Here is an 18,576-nt window from a genome sequence, read left to right on the forward strand (position 1 = left end):
TTGGTGTTAATATACGACTGGTATAAACATTTACATTGGAGATGGTCTTACAAAATAATAACAAACTATTCACTAAAGCAAAAAGACAAATTAAGAACAAAACTAAACTAAAAATAAACATCATAACAAACATATAAAAACGACTAGTATAAATATAACCTCAGGAAATTGTAATAAATAGTAGATTTTTAAAATTAAATTAAGTAAATAGCATATTATAAAATTATTAAAGTAAATTACAGTTTATGTGGCAGATGAATAATTTATCGTGTAAATAATTCATTTATTACTAATAAAAAATAACTTACGTGCTAAAAAAATTTAAAAAAAAAACTTTATTTACGTAGAAAAAATTCTTTTACAAGTTATAAAAAGAAAATTACATGAAAACATGTTTTTATTACGTAAAATGATCATTTACCACGTAAATTGTTATTTATTTCAAATAATTTTAACATCAACTATTTACTTAATTTAGTTTTAAAAATTTACTATTCACTCCCATTTACCTCCTACATTATAATTTATTTCTTGGAAGTAATACATTCGGTGTGATGCAGCTCATGTATTAAATTGTTCAGTGATTGTTATTATCTTTCATGTGAAAAATTTGTAGTGTTCATACTATATATATATTAGCTCGTTAATTTTGCTAACGACCGCTTTGGTTTTGCTCTCTTGACATCCAACTTGTACGTTTGTGTGTGTGTGTGTTTTTTTTTTCTTTTTTTTTTGGGGTCATTTTTTCCACAAGACAAACACCCAACTTTGTACGTTGAACATAAACCAATTGACTTGATTACTCCTTATTTTAATGAGATTTGACCATTCACTATAACATTGGCTTTGTTGTATGAAAAATGTTAGTGAGTCAGAATTTGCATGTCTTGTCATATCATATTAAATTCCAATCAGAAACCATTTATTTCCACTCGTATTTCTGTTCAAGTACCCATGTAAGGCATATATGTCATCGTGAACGGAACTAGAAAAATAAGTCGGGCAGGGGCACATAATTTTATCGAAAAAATAGTTGGGTATTCTGAGGTGAGGTAAAGGGTCCGTTTAGTTCGTTGATTTGAGTTTATAATTTAATTTTATGTGAGAGTTTTTTATTATAATAAAAAAATTTGATACGATTGTTTGTGATAACTTTTTACTGTAGTAAACTCGAATCGGTGAAATGAACGAACTTATAAAATTTCAGAATTTTAAAAGTGGCAAACTATGAATTTGATCATATTTCATATATAAAATTAAAAGAAAAAAAAATTCAAGGAGGAACACATGCCCACCTCAGCTTTACGTAGCTCCAGACCAATAAGCCTTCCTAATTGAGCTTTTAATTAACCTTAATAGTCCAATTAAAGCTTGATTTTTTTAGTATATCAACAGGACTATGCAGCTACTTTTTTTGTTCTCTCTTTAATTATCCTCTCATAAACACAAGTAATTATGCGTGCTAAAAAGTCCTTAACATGATTATCTTTGAATATAAAGTGCATTATGATTATCCTTGAATATAAAGTACATTAACTTTGAAAAAGGCGTATATAAATTATCCTTGAAGATATTGATACACAAAATTTGCGGTTTATGGAGTGTTATAAAGTTGTTGTCTTAATCCCCCATGGTATTCTTCCTCTTCTCAATGAGTTGCACAAAGATTTGACTTCTTTAATGTAAAAGCCAAAACTGAGGTCGTTTTTAAACAAGGCAAAAGTGAGTTTTGGCTCTCCAAATGGTTCTGACTTTCTCTCTGCCTCAAATTAGGCTAAAGACATGGGACAGAAATCACAAAATGTCTGATGTCCGCAATGCTTTCAGTGAACAATTAGCGGGACCACATATTTAATTATGATAAAGTGGCCATAATAATTGACTTTCATATTCTCCTGAGCCCCATAAACTCTCATTTACACATCCAAATATTCAGTTTAGTTTTGAGTGGTGGTAATAGCAAAAATGTATACTCAAAATTAATTGATAAGCTAACCCATCACCAAAGCCGATTTTCGAAGATGGTGATAGAGAATTAAGGTCTTGAGAGGGCTCTTATGATAGCGAACATCGTAAGTTAGAGCACGTTTTAGAACGTTAACTCGTATCAAAACTATATTAGAGTTGGATCAGAAAATTTAACAAAATATTACGACATTAATCTATAATAAACATTTACCAGTAACTATATATTTTTTAGAAGGCTCCTATGTTAAAGGGTTTCTTATGTTAGAGTAAGTTTTAGAATCATATAACAATTACATTGTTACAAATTTTTTTTTAAAAAAAAAGGATAAAATTTGTAGGAGGGCTTTTTTTTTTTTTTTTTTTTTTACAATAGAAATAACACTAGTGAAATCCCGAGCAGCTGCAGGGTAACGGCAAGGATGAAACGTGCCCACATCCGAGCTCCAGTAAATTGTGACACGTTAATTAAAATGTCAATTCAATTAAAGATTCTTATCACGTCAATTAAAAAGACATGACGTGACATGTTATTATTTAGTAGACATGAAAGATGACAAGAAAAAGGGGCATATGAACGCAATCTCAATATACACACTCTTAAAATACCCAAAACTCCTTGGACTCTCTCTAAGTTTTTATGTAGGGTTCTTTGTATTTATCACGGTGTTCATTATTCATATCACGCTCTTACTTAAAACGTTCGTTTCATCTAGATTATGACTTAAAAGACACGATCATGGTATTGGACGAAATTTTGCACCACCAAAATTCATGAAAATAACTATTAAACTTACCACAAATTCCCATCTTAGTCTAACAGTAATATTTTGGTCAGTTCTTACTAGTCTTCGCAATATGATGAGTCCAAGAAACTGAAATTGGCTTTTGTGCCGTAATACTGGCCTCAACCAAACTCTTGAGTATTCTCGACGCACATGTCGACAATAAGCAATAAGAAAAACAAATTTGAAAAAAAAAAAAAAAAAAAAAAGAAGGAAATATTAGACCAGTATATTACAATTGACTGACGAGTTGCTTACGTCATAGTAATGCTTTGAATTTTTGTTTTTTTCTAGAAAAAATTAAACAAAAAAAAAAAAGTTATGACTTTGAATGCTACACAACAATCTGCTTTAAACGGTAGGCTGAGGACAAATTTGAAAATAAATAGTTCAACCCAATTTCCCCAACTGCTATTATTGTCATTATCTTTGGAGATAATTTTTTAAAACATTATAAGAAGATTTTTCAAAGTCGCAGCAGTATAATATTGTTGCACGTACCATTACTATGATATACAACTCTTATATAAAGACGAATTTGCTTAGCCTTTTAACTTACAAAAATAAACCAAGTGGTGGTAGAGCAGTCCTTATCCTAAGGAATTATAATGTCAATTTGTCAATCTTCTCAAAAAGGCCCATGAAAGTCGAGCATCCTGTGGTAATTTGGCAACGCACGTGCTCTGCACGTGACTTACTCTGTCTAAATTTTTTTTTTCAATCGTTTGATTTATATTAAAAACAGTTTATTTAGCATTTTTTTTAATTTAATATAATTATAATTAGATTTAATGATCAGAAATTTACCTCGTCGGTGGGTGAGGAGATCAAAGAAACTCAAAAAAATTATCAAACATTTTTTTTTTTTTTCAAAAACCAAAATAGCGAAGAGTTTGGTACCAGAGAAAAATGAAATGACTGATTTTAGTACTTTGACAAGGGACGAATTGAGCTAGGAATTCAAAACCTTCTTAGAAAATCTCAAGTTTGACCTCCTCCTAATTTGAAAGATTCTTGCATGGAAATTATACAGTTGATTAGATTATGGCATAAAATTTTATATTACCCATCATTATTGAAAGAAACCGAACAAATAAAGAATAATTAGTAAATGTACAAATATAATTTTGCATTTTTGCTTTTCGTTTTATAGCTTCTACTAAATAAATTAAGTGATCCAGTGAAATAATAATAATAATAATAATAATAATAATAGTAAATGAAGTGATTCCTTCAAAAAAAAAAAAAAACACATAACCAGATGAATAAGTTAACTGTACGTTTGTTTTCTGTATTCATTTCTGATTTTGAATCATAATTCATGATTTTTTACAGTGTTTTTTTTCTCACAAAAAATACAAGTAAAACAAGAATGATTCTGAATCATAATTCTGAATTTATGAACCAAACGTCCACTAAGTGATTTGGGTTGTCTTTGCTTCCTCTTGTACCAGACACTAATAAAATGGGTGTTAAAAAACATAAAGTATTTGTTTATGAGGTAAATTTATTACTTAGAAACTTATCTTTTAACTTAAGAAAACGAAACAAGTGGTAGTAGAGCATGATTTATCCAATGGAATCAAAATGCCATTTTATCAATTCAATCCTCTCTAGAAGACCCTTTGAGGTGGACATTGAAAGTCAAGCACGATGTGGTAACTTTGCTTGGTTGATATGATCTTAGCCAAACTTTTTGTATATCTCTATTTCTACTGTTTACTGTAAAGCATATATATGTGTTATACATAGGGAAATCAACATCCTTGAGATTAGATTCCTTTATAGCCAAGACTTTTGAAGATAAGAACATGTCATGTTTGAATAATTCTCAAACAAGAAAAGGAAACGTTTTGATGTCGTTTTCCTCTGGCCAATGATCGTATATGATCACAAAAGAGGTTCATGATGAGGTGTGAGTCATGAATGAAGTGTGATGACAAAAGTGGCATTTTTCTCTTTTGGAACCTAAATTGACATTAGTTTTGTTGGTTACTAGTGTATACATCAACAATTGAATTGAGGTTCATTACCTTCAACCAAAAATAAAAAGTAAAATACACTCAAACTAAGCCTCAAAAAAAAAAAAGAAAAAAAAAGAGCCTAAGACCGCTTAGTTTAGTAGCATCGGAAAGTTCAAGTGGAATGAAGCTTAGAGGAAGAATGTAGATTCGATCTTGTTTTATTAAGGTTTCGTTCATTTCACCAATTCGAGTTTTTAATTCTAAATTTTTGCAGTTAAAAGCTCTCAAAAAAATGTCATATCTAATTTTTTCTACTACAGTTAAAAATTCTTAAAAAATATTACATTTTAACTTAAATTAAAAACTCAAATTTATTAAGCGAACGAGACCTAAAAGTATAACAGAAAATCTAGGGGTGATGTAAAGCTAAAGTTGTGTACTATTTAGAGTGATGGATATATGTTGGACAATGGCACTTAAAATTAGAAGAGCCAAAAGTGTGATTCCCAATCCAAGTCCAACTACTAAGAAAATAAAAGTGTAAAAACTTTGAGATTTTACTGCTAAAACCGTGTGGGCCAAACACCCACGTTGGGATGATTGACCATCATTACACCATTGTCTTCCAAAATGCCCTTCTTAGCAATTTAACTAATAAGACATACATACTTCATACTTTATAGCTTTTGTTTGCAATTAAAAGGTCTAATAACTGTTTCACTACATTATGTATAAGAATCCAAAGAATTCGAATAAGGTAATTGTAGCCTTAATTTAGCGGTAATTCTATATTTATTTCTGATATCGAGGTCTTCGATATATATATATATACACACACACATATATACATACACTAGTTATGGCAGTTTCTATTTCTAAATTTGCAAATTTGGTCTAGAATGACTCCTTTTATCTGCACTTCATAAGCTTGGTGAAAGGAAAACATTCATAACTTGGCGCAACAGAACATAATTGGTATAACCGCGTAATATATGATTGTGACACTAACAAAAAAAAAACAAATTATATTTGATCACTACATAACACAGTCCACTTTTAGTGTCATCCACATATTTGTTATGTGTGAAACCGTGTTTTTGTGTTCAAATGCTTGGTAAAGTTTGTACTTTTTTTTCCTCGGTAGAGGCTATCACTTGATTTGTTGCCTGAAAATATGAAAACTCTTTGGTAAAGTATTAGGGCCCGTTTAGTTCGTTATTCGAGTTTTTAATTCGAATTGAGATGTAATTTTATGTGAGAATTTTTTACCGTAACAAAAAAATTAGATGTAACTGTTTCTGAGAGCTTTTTACTGTAATAAAACTCAAATTCTAAACTCAAATCGATGAGATGAACGGGCCATAAATAACTAATTTACTAAATAGGCTACTATTTTGAACTGTTCATCAATTATGTATATATTTTTATTATTTTTAATATTTAGAAATGCACACTAATGGTAGAAATAAATTACAGGAAAAAAATGAAAATGGGCCTTTTCTTGTAATTTTAATGACGCGGATATTAGATAAATCATAATTCAAGAGGAAAAAAGATTTGATGAAATTAATTATAAAAAAAATGATTTGATGAAATTCATCGGTGGAGGGTGGTGGAGGGTACTTTGGTATTTTCACAGATCTCAATAAAATGACTAATCAGCGCAGAAAGCTGGAATAAGTTCTTCACTTTTTCATGTCGGTTGTGTAATTATAGGAAAGAATAAGGTCTTTTCTCAAGAAAGCGTTTTTATAAAGAGGAGATTGAGATTCTTTTATTAGGTAAAGGGGGGACCAAAAAATGTTTTCTCAACGGCCTTTTGGATCGTTGTTTGGACTCTGAAGCAAAGCAAAAGAAGAACACGAAATACCAACACTTTAATCATCTTTCATCACAGGTATTTGTCTAAATTCCAGTAATTTGATGTTGGAACTCAAATGGGTTTTCACCAAATTCCTTGTTAGTGACTTTTAATCTTTCTTTTCCTCAAGTTAATTCCTTTGGAGTACTGTTTTTCGTAGTTTTGTAAAGTTTTCAGCTTTACTCTTTTTTGTGATAAGATTAGGCTTGTCTAACATGAAATGAGTGTACTTTTTGGTGATAATTTTGTTTTTTTTAAGCTGTTGATTCATGTTTTTTGGCACCTTACTGGGTTTAATCTTTTTGTGCTTAAAACTTTTTAGTGTCCATTTATTGGTTGGATAATGCTTGTTTAATGTTTATCCAGTATCATTAACTTTGTGATTATAAGCAGAATTTCAGAGTATTCAACTCAAAATATTTAAAAATTTTATGTTTGTTTCTATTTTTGGTCGGTGGGTTGTGTTGACTAGTCATCAATCAACAATGCATTCCACGTTTGTAATGCGTTTACATTCATGGGCAGGCATAAATTTTTGTTTTTAGTGTTCCAAGTTTTATAGGAACTCTTTCTTGGAATTTGGATGAAGAATTTCAATGGGTTTTATTGCCATTAGTTTGATGACTTTGTTCTTATGATTGCGTGTTTGGCAAAGAAGATTCATATTGAAATCTATCCAATATTTGGACATGAACAACTTGCCATAAGAAATTATCGAGAGGTGTTGGGTGTTGGCATGTCATAATCTGACCTAAGTGGTGACGTCATTGTTAACGCATAAGTTTGACTTCTCCCCTTTGGTTGTGGTCTCATAGATTTCTTCTAGAAAGCTGAAAGATGATAAACATTGATTATAGGAATGCCTAAACTATGAGATCAATAAATTAGGCATTCTTCAATTAATGTTAATCGGCTTTTTGTTTCGGAAATAGATTCATTTGTTCGTTCAACAAAGTCATCTTTGACGCATGTTTTTACAAGTGGCATACATGTGAGGACGTTTATCACTTTCTAGTTGTCATGGCTGTGAATTCATTTCTCAAAGGTCTAACTGACTTCTTTCCTTCTCCTTTTATTTGTCTTTGAAAGGAAAAAGGGAACTGTGTTGTGGTTTTTTAACATAATTCTGTGATAGTTGATACTTGCTTTCCAAGGAAATCTTCTTAAGTTTCTTTTTTCTTTTTCTTTTGCAGGAGATGTCGCCCTTTGACCAAACATCCATTCCAAGCTAGATTAATCGCTTACTAGTAAAATGAGTTTGATATAATTGCTCAATTTGAAGCAACCAAGGTTTTTCATTCACAAGAAGAAAGCTAGTTGCCAGTTAAGTTTTGGCAACACTTGTTCCACATCAATTGCCAAGTTTTGCAGTGGCACTCCCGAGTTTTCCCAGGTTGTGACTAATCAAAGAATTGGCTATTCTTAACATGAAAGAATCACAGAGTTATAGAATTTCAAATGGCACTCTCAGGTTCTGTGAGCAGCAAGTGAAAGAGCCAGAGGCCTGCTGTTGGCCTCCAACCCAGAAATCGAACGATCTTACAGGTTCTGCTAAAGGTAACCAAGAAGCCCATCTTTCAAGCAAAGTTTTTGAACAGTACTGCACCCTTGAATCATCCTCTGGAACCGGTACTCACCCTGGTCAGAATTCTTCATCTTCTGTCAGTTTTTCACCCAGTGGAAGTCCATCATCACAGCCGGAAACACAGTCATACCCCATAGATCAGAATCATTCTCCTGACAATGCTTGCGTATCTCCATTCAATCATTCTTGCTTAACGGACGATGCTGATGACTTGAGGCACAAAATAAGGGAATTGGAAACTGCTATGCTGGGAATCGATTCAGACATCCCTGACATGTACAACATGTACAATCAAGTCGAGTATAAGGAAAGCTCTTTAGACGGAGAAAGTTGGAAACAAATCACAGAGATGATTTCTCGAGGCGACTTGAGAGGGCTGCTTTGCATTTGTGCCAAAGTGCTAGGTGATAATGACATCTTAACAACTGAATGGTTGATCTCGGAGTTGCGCCTGATGGTGTCAGTTTCTGGTGATCCGGTTCAACGTTTAGGAGCTTACATGGTGGAAGGTCTTGTTGCAAAGCTCGCATGTTCAGGAAGTTCAATCTACAAATCCTTGAGATGCAAAGAGCCTGCTGGTGCTGAACTTTTCTCATATATGCATTTACTCTATGAAATCTGCCCCTGCATCAAGTTTGGCTATATGTCGGCAAATGGCGCAATAGCTGAAGCTATGAAGGATGAAAGTGTAGTTCATATAATTGATTTCCAGATAGTTCAGGGCACTCAGTGGATGATCCTAATCCACGCTCTCGCCACCAGGCCTGGTGGGCCCCCGAAAATCAGGATCACTGGCATAGACGATTCTACATCAGCTTATGCAAGGGGAGGGGGGCTTGAAGTTGTGGGAATGAGGTTATCAAGAATTGCAGAGGCATGTAAAGTGCCCTTTGAGTTCCATGCTGTTGAAACTCGTGCTACCGAGGTTCAACTTGAGGACCTTGGAGTTCGACCCGGTGAGGCAAGTGCGGTGAACTTTGCCTTGATGCTGCACCACATGCCAGATGAAAGCGTGAGCAGTCAGAATCACAGAGACAGGCTTATCAGGCTGGCAAAGAGCTTGTCTCCAAAGGTTGTGACCCTTGTTGAGCAAGAGGCCAACACCAATACTGCCCCTTTCTATCCTCGTTTTGTTGAGACACTGAACTATTACCTGGCTTGTTTTGAGACGATAGATGTGACTCTGCCGAGAGATAACAAAGAGCGGATCAACGTCGAGCAGCACTGTCTGGCAAGAGACATTGTTAACTTGATAGCATGTGAGGGGCTTGAGAGAGTAGAACGTCACGAGCTGCTTGGTAAGTGGAGATCGAGGTTCACTATGGCAGGGTTTAGACCTCACCCATTAAGCCCATTAGTAAATGCTACTATTAGGGCCCTGCTGCGGAATTACAACGACAAGTTTACACTTGAAGAGAGAGATGGGGCTCTATATCTTGGGTGGATAGATAAAGCTCTGATCGCCTCGTGTGCATGGCGGTGAAAAACTAATCGTAGCTCGTGCTTGTTTGCAAGTCTTAGGTGCCTTCAAGATGTAGAATCTCGTAGTAAAATGTCTTCTGTTATCAGTTGTACCTTTGACCTTTTTGTTTTCCCTTTTGTCCCATCTTTTGTACTTTAGTTATAGGTGTTGTTACTAGAAACACATAGGGAATAATCATCAAGTTAGCGTTTTTACGCTTCTTATATCATAGTTTAACTTTATTGTAATTTTACATTTCTGTCGTGGAATGAGAACAAATACTTCGTGAGTACTAATAAAGGCTGAATCTGATTGATAGAGGTAATTGTATTTCTAGTGGGGTAAACTTGATTTCATGTACAAAAATTACAGTTTAGTTGAAAACTATGACAAAACAAGGAAGTACAGCACTAGGATTACACACTATTACATTACCCGAGTTATAGTTTTGGTTTCCAATTGAATCATACTCATTACACTCCCCATTGTTGACATTAACCAAGCTTCCTGCAATGGTTCTGCAAACTATCACCGCCCTCTCCGTGTTCTTCATCTTGGTAAAGGGAATCACATTTTTGCTGAAATCCTCGCTACTTGAGCTCAACTGAATCCCGACACTCAACGCGTGTTCTATGCCGAAATGAGATTGAAGTGTCCTGCAGACTCTACAAGTTGGGTTCTTACAAAGCTCAGAGACTCGCTTTGACCTTTGACTTCGGCAGGCCATTGTTGTTCCATAGAACTTGAGTAGCTCGTTTCCATCCACCATGCTTCTTGGATGCTTCCTGTATCCCTCATATGCGATCATCTTCACCTTCTCTCTGTGCTTCTCAAACCTTTCGAGCGTCTGAATTGAGTTCTTCACTCTTAGAACGCTTTTTATCCTGCTGCTTGCTGGCCTTGCGGGATCCATTGATGCTTTTTTGAAGATTATCTCAATTATTTTCCTTGACGGGTCTCCAATTTCCATCTCTGAGAAAGTAGTAAAACAAACAAGTACTTGTCATTTTCCCAAAAACCATAACAAATAGTCATTGAACATTCTTCTTCAACCATTGACTTTACATTTAAGGCTCAAAAGCATGATGTTACAGAAAAATGAAGCCATAAGAAGAAACACCAACCGTAAAGTCGTGTTTGGCTGTAGTTTTGCCTGAAAATGAGTTCTCGAATAGGAGTTGCGAAGGGATGAACAAGCTGACTATCCAAGACCAAGTTCTCCTCTGCTGAACTCATGCTCTTTCTGTTTCTACATGTTTCTGGTACACCGTTTAGCACATCAGAAAGCTTAGTTTCACACTTCACATTCATGCTCTTTCTGTTTCTACATGTTTCTGGTACACCGTTTAGCACATCAGAAAGCTTAGTTTCACACTTCACATTCATGCTCTTTCTGTTTCTACATGTTTCTGGTACACCGTTTAGCACATCAGAAAGCTTAGTTCCACACTTCACATTCTCCTTCAAGTACAACCACATTGCACTCATGTCTCTCTCTCTCTCTCTCTCTCTCTCTCTCCAAGTTCTAGCTAAGCTTGGTATATCTCTCTCACCTTTTCAATCTCTGAATCCCAAAAAAAGAAAAAAGTATCTCTAATCATTTGCTGGATCTGGTGGTCTAACGCAGCAAAGTTTACTGTCCCAAAATCTAGTGTGGTTCATTGTCACTACTCTTGTATTGTTGTGACTTGCCACAGAAACGTTTATAAATTATGTGGGGGGTCCTCGTCTTTTTCTTTCAATTTTCAGGTCACGTTTTCATGCTTTAATGTGGGATCGTAGTGTTGTATTGTGCCTTGTTTCTCTTTCAAAATTATAGATCCACAGTAAATTATCCCAGTTTTCATTATTTTGTCCAACAAAGTTCTTCAAATTATCTAATGATTGACTTCATTTTACTCGATAAAGTTGGACTTTCATCATGGTCTTAACAGAAACTACTCTCATTTTGAAAGCAAGTTGCCCATAAAGTTTTCTTTAATCCCCATCCGGAAACTACTATTCCAAGCACTCGATTGTTAAACCCAAGTTTTCTTTTTAGACCAAAAGGAGAAAAAATTGTACGAAATGAGGTAATTGTGTAAGGGGTCACGTAAAGTCACATCTCAACTGGAATTAAAAACTCAAATCAATAAAGTAAACAGACCCTTAAATATAAGTATATTGATTAACAAAAAAAAAAAAATTTGCAAGTATATTGATTTTAGCATTTTCAGATCTAGTTCTATTTTGCCAACTTATTTAATTGATTAAGAAGTTTTAGTATATAATATTGTGTGATCATATTCTTAAATTTGGATGGCATGATAATGGTACTTTGGAGAACAGTCAAAAGTGGACAATACATATGCACTCAGTTTTTGCTCATTTTTTATTGTACCTTCACATATAATATGTTGTTTTAATAATTAGATGAACATTTTATAGTAGGGAATACTTTTTCATTGTGCATGTTTTTGAACATAAGACTGATAAAATATTATACAGATGTAACGGCTTAAAACAGAAGGATCCAATTTTTTCCTAAAAATCTGATTATTACATTTTGCCTTGGAGTATTCAATACATAATTTTTGCAAAATTTTGAAGGGTCAGCTAAGGATTAAGCTCCGGTGGAGGCTCGGGCCATAACGTGGCTTCATTATATTTGCAATCTTAACCGAACAAAAAACAAATTGGTGAAATAATTTCCATTTGTCTTTTATGAACAGGTGCATTTATAGTCTAATGGGGAGACAATTGTCCTATTCAAGAACCAAAAGGACATTTACAGTTTTTTTTTTTTTTTTTTTGCTGGAAAAGTAGACACATATAGGATTCTACTGCAAAAGAATCAAAGCAATCTTCACGAAATTTACCATTTTTGCGCTACTGTCCTTTCTAGACAAAAATGCAGTACAAAAACAAAAATGGGAATTGGTTAGATTCTCAATTCCCAACTTGTCCAAGTTGTTTCATTTGCCCCAAGACAAAAAGTAGATTTGGGATTCTCTTCCGTCTCTCTCTTAAATAGGGTGACTTAGCGATAATGGACTATCGACTTTAAGTATTAAGTGACTCTCTTTTAAGGTCTTAAATATGAAGATTCGTTGCCAGCCAATCTAGTACTCAATTTAAAGTATACGTATCAATGTTTCACCTATCTTTACCGAGAATGCATTCAGTAGGATTGAAATAACGTATTCTTATTAATGATAAAACCTTTTAACAAATATTTCTGTTAGCGCCTGTCTTTGGAGATATTCTAATGTTGATCCACCCTTTCTTATACTTCATAGAAGTAATAATAATAATAATCTACAATTTATCTTCTCCTTGTATATTGTAAGTAGAGAGCCAAATAGTTGACTTGAAGAACAATTGTCAGTGTTAACATTTAAGACTAATGATATGCCGGGTACAATACAATACAAATTAGCTTTGTTCGCGTGAACTTGCAACAGTTAAAAACTACCTATAGGTGTTTACTTTTTAGTGTCGGATCTAATTAAAAATTATCTATTCTTCGTACTTTTTTAATCTATGTGATTTTTACCATATTAAAGAGTTAAAAACTGGCCATACCTGAAAAAAAAAAAAAAAAAAAAAAGTCCTACTTAAAAACACTGGTCACAGTAATCTTAAGAACAGTTTACTTGTTTTGAGTGCAGAAACAGGAAGATGTGTGTCTATTAAGAAGACTAAAATGATGTAGTTTCTTCCAGATACTGCATATTTCAAACACTCAAGTTACAATATATTTCCTGTCAGAATATATAAATATCAGTACTAATTCATATTTGTACAACGTATTCCCCAAAGAAGCTAATGTTACACAACAAGTAGTTCCAACTCAAAGGCAATTGGCTTATGGCCACAAGGCACCTCGTACATAAGAATTCATGAATACAACATTTGAGATCAAGAAACTTGCCTTTTCGACATTTCCCCGCCCGAAAAGAAGGGGAATAGGAAGCGAAAGAAAAGGGAAAAAGAATCTTTATTTTTGCAGCTCTCTCTCTAGGCAATTTTACGGACCCGTTAGGATTCTACCCATGTTCTGAGGATATGGATACGATGAATGGTTCAAAGATGGAATTTGGATACTCCTGCCCTCGCCTAGGTTTTCTCTGGATCCAAATTGGTTCAAATTATTACTTAAGATGCCATAGAATGCAGGAACTTGACCTGCTTGGACTACATTTAAGCTGGAGTTGTGAGCCTGGCTTTGCACAAGTTCAGAATGTGTGGTTGGCAGGTGCTCGTTGGATCTATTCTCAGCAGCAGAACTAATTCCAACCCCTAGATCAAGGCTAATGGTGTCGGTTTCTTCTGGTCTAATTCTTGCTGGGACACTCGCAGCCATTGATCCTGCCATGTCATGGCTACTATTCCTCGCAGTTGGGACATCGTGGTTATGTTTTCCCTCATATGTCGTTATAACTGCTTTTGGATCATGGGATGCTCTCTCGACATGTTTTCTAACAGGGCATCCAGCATTTGTGCATTTGTAATAACTCCTGCACAACATGGAAATGCATATTTAGGAAAAATGTAAATGGGGTCTGAAAGTTGATTCCTTTAAAATTCGAACATAGCCAAAAAGAATAGTGCTAGGGCTCCCGACTTAATTATACAAACACACATGCCCTCACGTGACAGGTGAGTCGTCATCTTTCCATTTGCAAAGGTAACTTTTTAATATAATTGACATAACAATTTTTATATACCTATCAAATTAAAGATTGACAACCATATGGCATGTCAGTTAGTTCTAAAAGTGTGGGATAACATTTGGGACCCTAAGCATTATTTAGTGCCAAAAAGGGAACGATATACAAGACAGATGCTCTGAAAATGGTATTAAGATGCAAATGAACCTCAAGTGCCAAACCATTAAAGTGAAAGCATACCTTGGATTAGGATTTCCCCTCACCACTTTCTGGCCATATTTCCTCCAACGGTACCCATCATCCAATATATCGACCTCACTCAGAGTTTGAACAACAACACGCGGTTCCCTGATAGGCTTAACCACTGGGGTTATATCCAGGCTTCCAATGTCCATTTTCCTGTTTAAGTAACATTTTTGATAGTTCATTCATTAGGCTAAATGTACAAATACAGAAAAGTAAAAAGCCTCTACTAGATATTCCATACCTCCGCTTTGAGAATGGATCATCATCATCTATGTCATCATGAATCCTATTTCCTGTAGCATCTCCACTATCATCATTTGTAGCTATAGGAGATTGGTCTGGAGTACCATTTGGGTCATTGGTATTAGATGTTTGTCCATATACGTTCTGAGACTTGTCTACATTGGAAAAAGAAACATGCACAAAGAAGTCAATCACTTTCTTTCACTAGGAGAATCTTTTCAAAGAAATTAAACAATGTAGTTCAACTTTTTCCCCCTTACCTTCACGTCCGGTTATAGCCAAAAACTTGTCAGATCTTTCCTCCTGAGAGGACATAATACTACCGGGGTTATATCGCCGACTAGGTTGAGGTTTAGGATGGTCATGTGTGCCCTTGTAGATAATCTCTGTTATCTGTCCATCGTGAGAACGCTCAAACAGCTTTTTCACTTCACAGTTAGGATGGGTACATTTGTAATAGCTACGAGGAAATTCGCTTCCTTTCACATGCTTTTGTCCATACTTTCTCCAGTTATACCCATCATCAGAAGATATAACTGAAGGTCCACTTCCTTTATTGTCAAATTGTGCAGTCTGGACTCCAGAATTAGGATGACCCCTGCGGTTTAGTTCATCGGAATCGCCATCAGCAGGTGCACTAGCTCCTGATGTAGCAATGCTAACTGGTGCCAATAAACTCAACTCATTCGAGGTGGCTGTCATCTCACTTTTAACTGAAGGTACTGACACCAACGATCGAGATTGAACTTGGACTTGCATAGACTGGTCACTTCTCTTGTAATTTGGATCTGTAGTAACCTTCAATAAATGAAAAATATTAGCTCAAATAACGGCATCAGTACTCCAAATTCAATGCACGTGGTTGCGCGTGACTAGCTCTAACCAACCTCTCAGCGGCTTCTTTTGCATCGAGGAAAAACAACAGATATTAAATTAAGAGAATTATGAGCAGTGAACAAAAGAGTAAAAGCATGGTAATCAAGCCACTAGTTACTAACGGGAAATAAATAAGAGATCCTAAAAAGATAATCAATCCATCAGAGTTAGCTTTTGAATGAAAAATCTGCCTGCATCGTAATATATCCATTTCATTACAAAAACTGGAATAACACACTTGCCTACTCAGATCTCTCTTTATATTTTAAAGGAAATTTTAATGCTATATCAAAACAACTCAAACAAAATATCAAAAGGAAATTACCATATTTGATGTAGCATGGGGTTTAAACTCGAAGGAGCTCGAGTTCATTATGTCAGACGTACTAATATTTGAGCAAACTGCAGTTGCTGAATATGTAGCCGAGCCCTGTGCCATTTGAGCCTTAAAGAAGGAACCGGTAGTTGGGGAAGGCTCTGCCTGCAAACCACACGAAAGCACAGAAATTCAGAAATCTGATCCAAACGCCTTCTCTATCAATCAGTGAAAACAAGTGTAGGGAAAAAGAAAGAGAAATCTCACAAAAAAGAAAGCACAGAGAAAATAACTTCTTCAATGAAACAGAAGCAAGGAAAACAGTAAAAGAAGGTACAGACTCATTGAATCATCCCATTCACCGAAAAGCCCCAAATTTGATCAATACTCAATCATTCTTCAGAAAACTGCTTTACATCTATTTAATAGCAGGAAACTCTAGGTACTCTTTTTCCTGATTGGTGAGTTTGAACTTGGCTAATCATCTCAGAGAACCAAGAAACTCTAGCAAAACTACATACCAAAGGTCCAAAAAAATTATTTTTAAAACAACCCACTATGGATGGACGAAAGCACAACCTTTATATTGATTATTTATATAACTTGGTGCAATAAAATCGTTATATTCAGTACAATCAAAGTCTGTATCATATGCAATCACAGGCTCTTATTTCTTTTGTGGGCATCATTCATGCATGACCCACATCCCGTCCAGCCTTCCTCTTCATCTTGTCACTCATTCTGGCACATTTTTTTTTTTCAAAAAAAAAAAAACAAGTTGCATTCCTCTTGCTGATGCATTTATTCCATATTCTACATAAATAAATGGAAAGTTTTCGCCGTACATTCACTGACACCGTTAAACAAGGATAAAAAAAAAGAGTCACAAGCACCAACAACAAAACAAGAAGATTCATTATGTGAAAAAACAACACTGAGAATAAAAAAGGAGGAAAGATACAGAGTTCTACGCAAGAAAGAGGAGCATAATTGAAAGCAACACGATGGAACACTCTATACGGGCATAAAGAAAAGAACCCCCAATACTAGCAATACTCTAATCACAAGCATCAGAATCTTGGGGTCCCAGTGTGAGTAAAATCATACATTAAAATCTAATAGGCCATATGGATCAAAGCAAAAGAAAAGATTTTCCAATTTTTGAATGAGGGTACTAATACTTTCGACGCTAGAAACAAAAACAGTAATCCGAATTTCCCAACTTTGATAAAACAAAGAGCATCTTTTTGGCTCACTTATTATCAAAATCACATCACCATTTGAGCAAAACAAATTCTCCACTACAGAAGAGAACGAACACACAACACGCGGCAAGCTCACGAATCATGAAACTAGAGATGGGCGACACGAGTTCATCCTGTTTGGTCACTGAGAAAGTGCAAGAGAATATAGATTTTTTTTTGTTTTTTTGAATAACGTTCAAAAATTCAGCAGAATAACTTCAAGAGGTTCTATTTCCACCACTTTCCTTTGTTGAATGAATGAATCCGCTTCTCTCAGCAGCCAAACAGAACCTCTCGCATTCAAATTCAATTCAAAATCTTTCTTTACCAAAATAAAAAATAAAAAGGAAAAAAGAAAATCTTGTTTCCTGTTAGCTCACTAAGCCGAGCAGCCAAACACTGCCTTAATTCAAAAAAAAAAAAAGAAGCCTTTTCTTTCATTCCCTTTCCTTTCTCGAACCTTTTTCAATTTTCTCAGTAAACAAACACAAATTAAAAATTATTACAATAACCCGATCCGAGCAAAACCGAACCTGACCTTCATGTTGGAGAGCAGAACCGGAGATTCCAGGAAAGACGACGGACTAAGCCCCGGTGGAATCGTGAGGCAGGGAGACCTTGAGATCGGGAGCTTCGCCGGCGACAAGAGCTTGTACTTCGCGCCACCGCCGCCTCCGCCGAACTGGTCGTGAAGCTCCGCCGTCCTTGGATCCACCTCATCAGAGCTCCGGCGACGGACCTTCTCGTCGGCCATCAAAGCTCTTCCAACAAGTCCTTTAGAGAGAGAGAGAGAGAGAGAGAGTCAAAGAAGAAAAAATATCTTGCCCGTGTTGAGCTTGTTGGAGGAGAAAGAGAGGGGTAAAATGGTCATTTAACGGGTTTCTGTTCAGTTCTGTTTTGCGTGTGAGCTAGATGAGATTATGATTATGTATGAGATTTTTCCCCTCTCTTTTTTTTCTGTTTGGGAAGTGGGAATCGTCAGAGAGAAAATGAGGGAAAGTGAGAGAAAGAGAGAGAGAGAGAGAGAGAGAGAGAGTTGACTTATGGAGTTGGATCTGAGGAGAGAGAAGTGAAGAAGTGTCATTGGGTTATCATTTTAAACGTTTCTTCCTTCTTCTTCTTCTTCTTTCTTGTTTAGATTGATTGATGGTTTAACAGCTACAGTTCGTTTTGGCGTTTCTCTCTCTTTTGTTGTGTTTTGTATCAAAACCCAAAGCAAAGCCGCACTGGGGTGAATTGTGAAATAATGATGAATTATTGAGGCCTCCTTTAATTCGTGTAATTTTATATGATAATTTTTATTTATAATAAAATTAAAATTAAAAATTTAAATAGATAAAATGAATTAAGAATTATGACCTGTATTTTAAGATTCAA

The 18,576-nt window shown here is 35.1% G+C and overlaps 2 protein-coding genes across 3 annotated transcripts; one reads left to right on the plus strand and one right to left on the minus strand.

Annotated features, from left to right (window-relative positions):
* Positions 1-6,408: 6,408 nt before the first annotated feature.
* Positions 6,409-9,918, plus strand: LOC21392832 (scarecrow-like protein 21). 2 transcript variants are annotated; one of them, XM_010098973.2, is made up of 2 exons: positions 6,409-6,611; positions 7,769-9,918. In XM_010098973.2, exon 2 carries the CDS (start codon positions 8,003-8,005, stop codon positions 9,641-9,643), a length of 1,641 nt encoding a protein of 546 aa, XP_010097275.1. In that variant the 5' UTR covers positions 6,409-6,611; positions 7,769-8,002; the 3' UTR covers positions 9,644-9,918. The 2 variants fall into 2 exon arrangements, with proteins under 2 accessions (XP_010097275.1, XP_024021934.1); XM_024166166.1 differs by lacking the exon at positions 6,409-6,611 and adding an exon at positions 7,357-7,620.
* Positions 9,919-13,351: 3,433 nt separating this feature from the next.
* LOC21392834 (probable WRKY transcription factor 20) lies at positions 13,352-18,207 on the minus strand. Its single transcript, XM_010098975.2, has 6 exons — positions 17,738-18,207; positions 15,965-16,120; positions 15,024-15,561; positions 14,762-14,918; positions 14,515-14,673; positions 13,352-14,121 (listed from the first exon to the last, which is right to left on the minus strand). The coding sequence occupies exons 1-6, from the start codon at positions 17,951-17,953 to the stop codon at positions 13,632-13,634; spliced, it is 1,716 nt and encodes a 571-aa protein (XP_010097277.1). The 5' UTR covers positions 17,954-18,207; the 3' UTR covers positions 13,352-13,631.
* Between the last annotated feature and the right edge of the window lie 369 nt (positions 18,208-18,576).

This window comes from Morus notabilis, unplaced genomic scaffold, assembly GCF_000414095.1.
Source record: "Morus notabilis unplaced genomic scaffold, ASM41409v2 Scaffold1708, whole genome shotgun sequence".
In the NCBI taxonomy this organism is placed as follows: domain Eukaryota; kingdom Viridiplantae; phylum Streptophyta; class Magnoliopsida; order Rosales; family Moraceae; genus Morus; species Morus notabilis.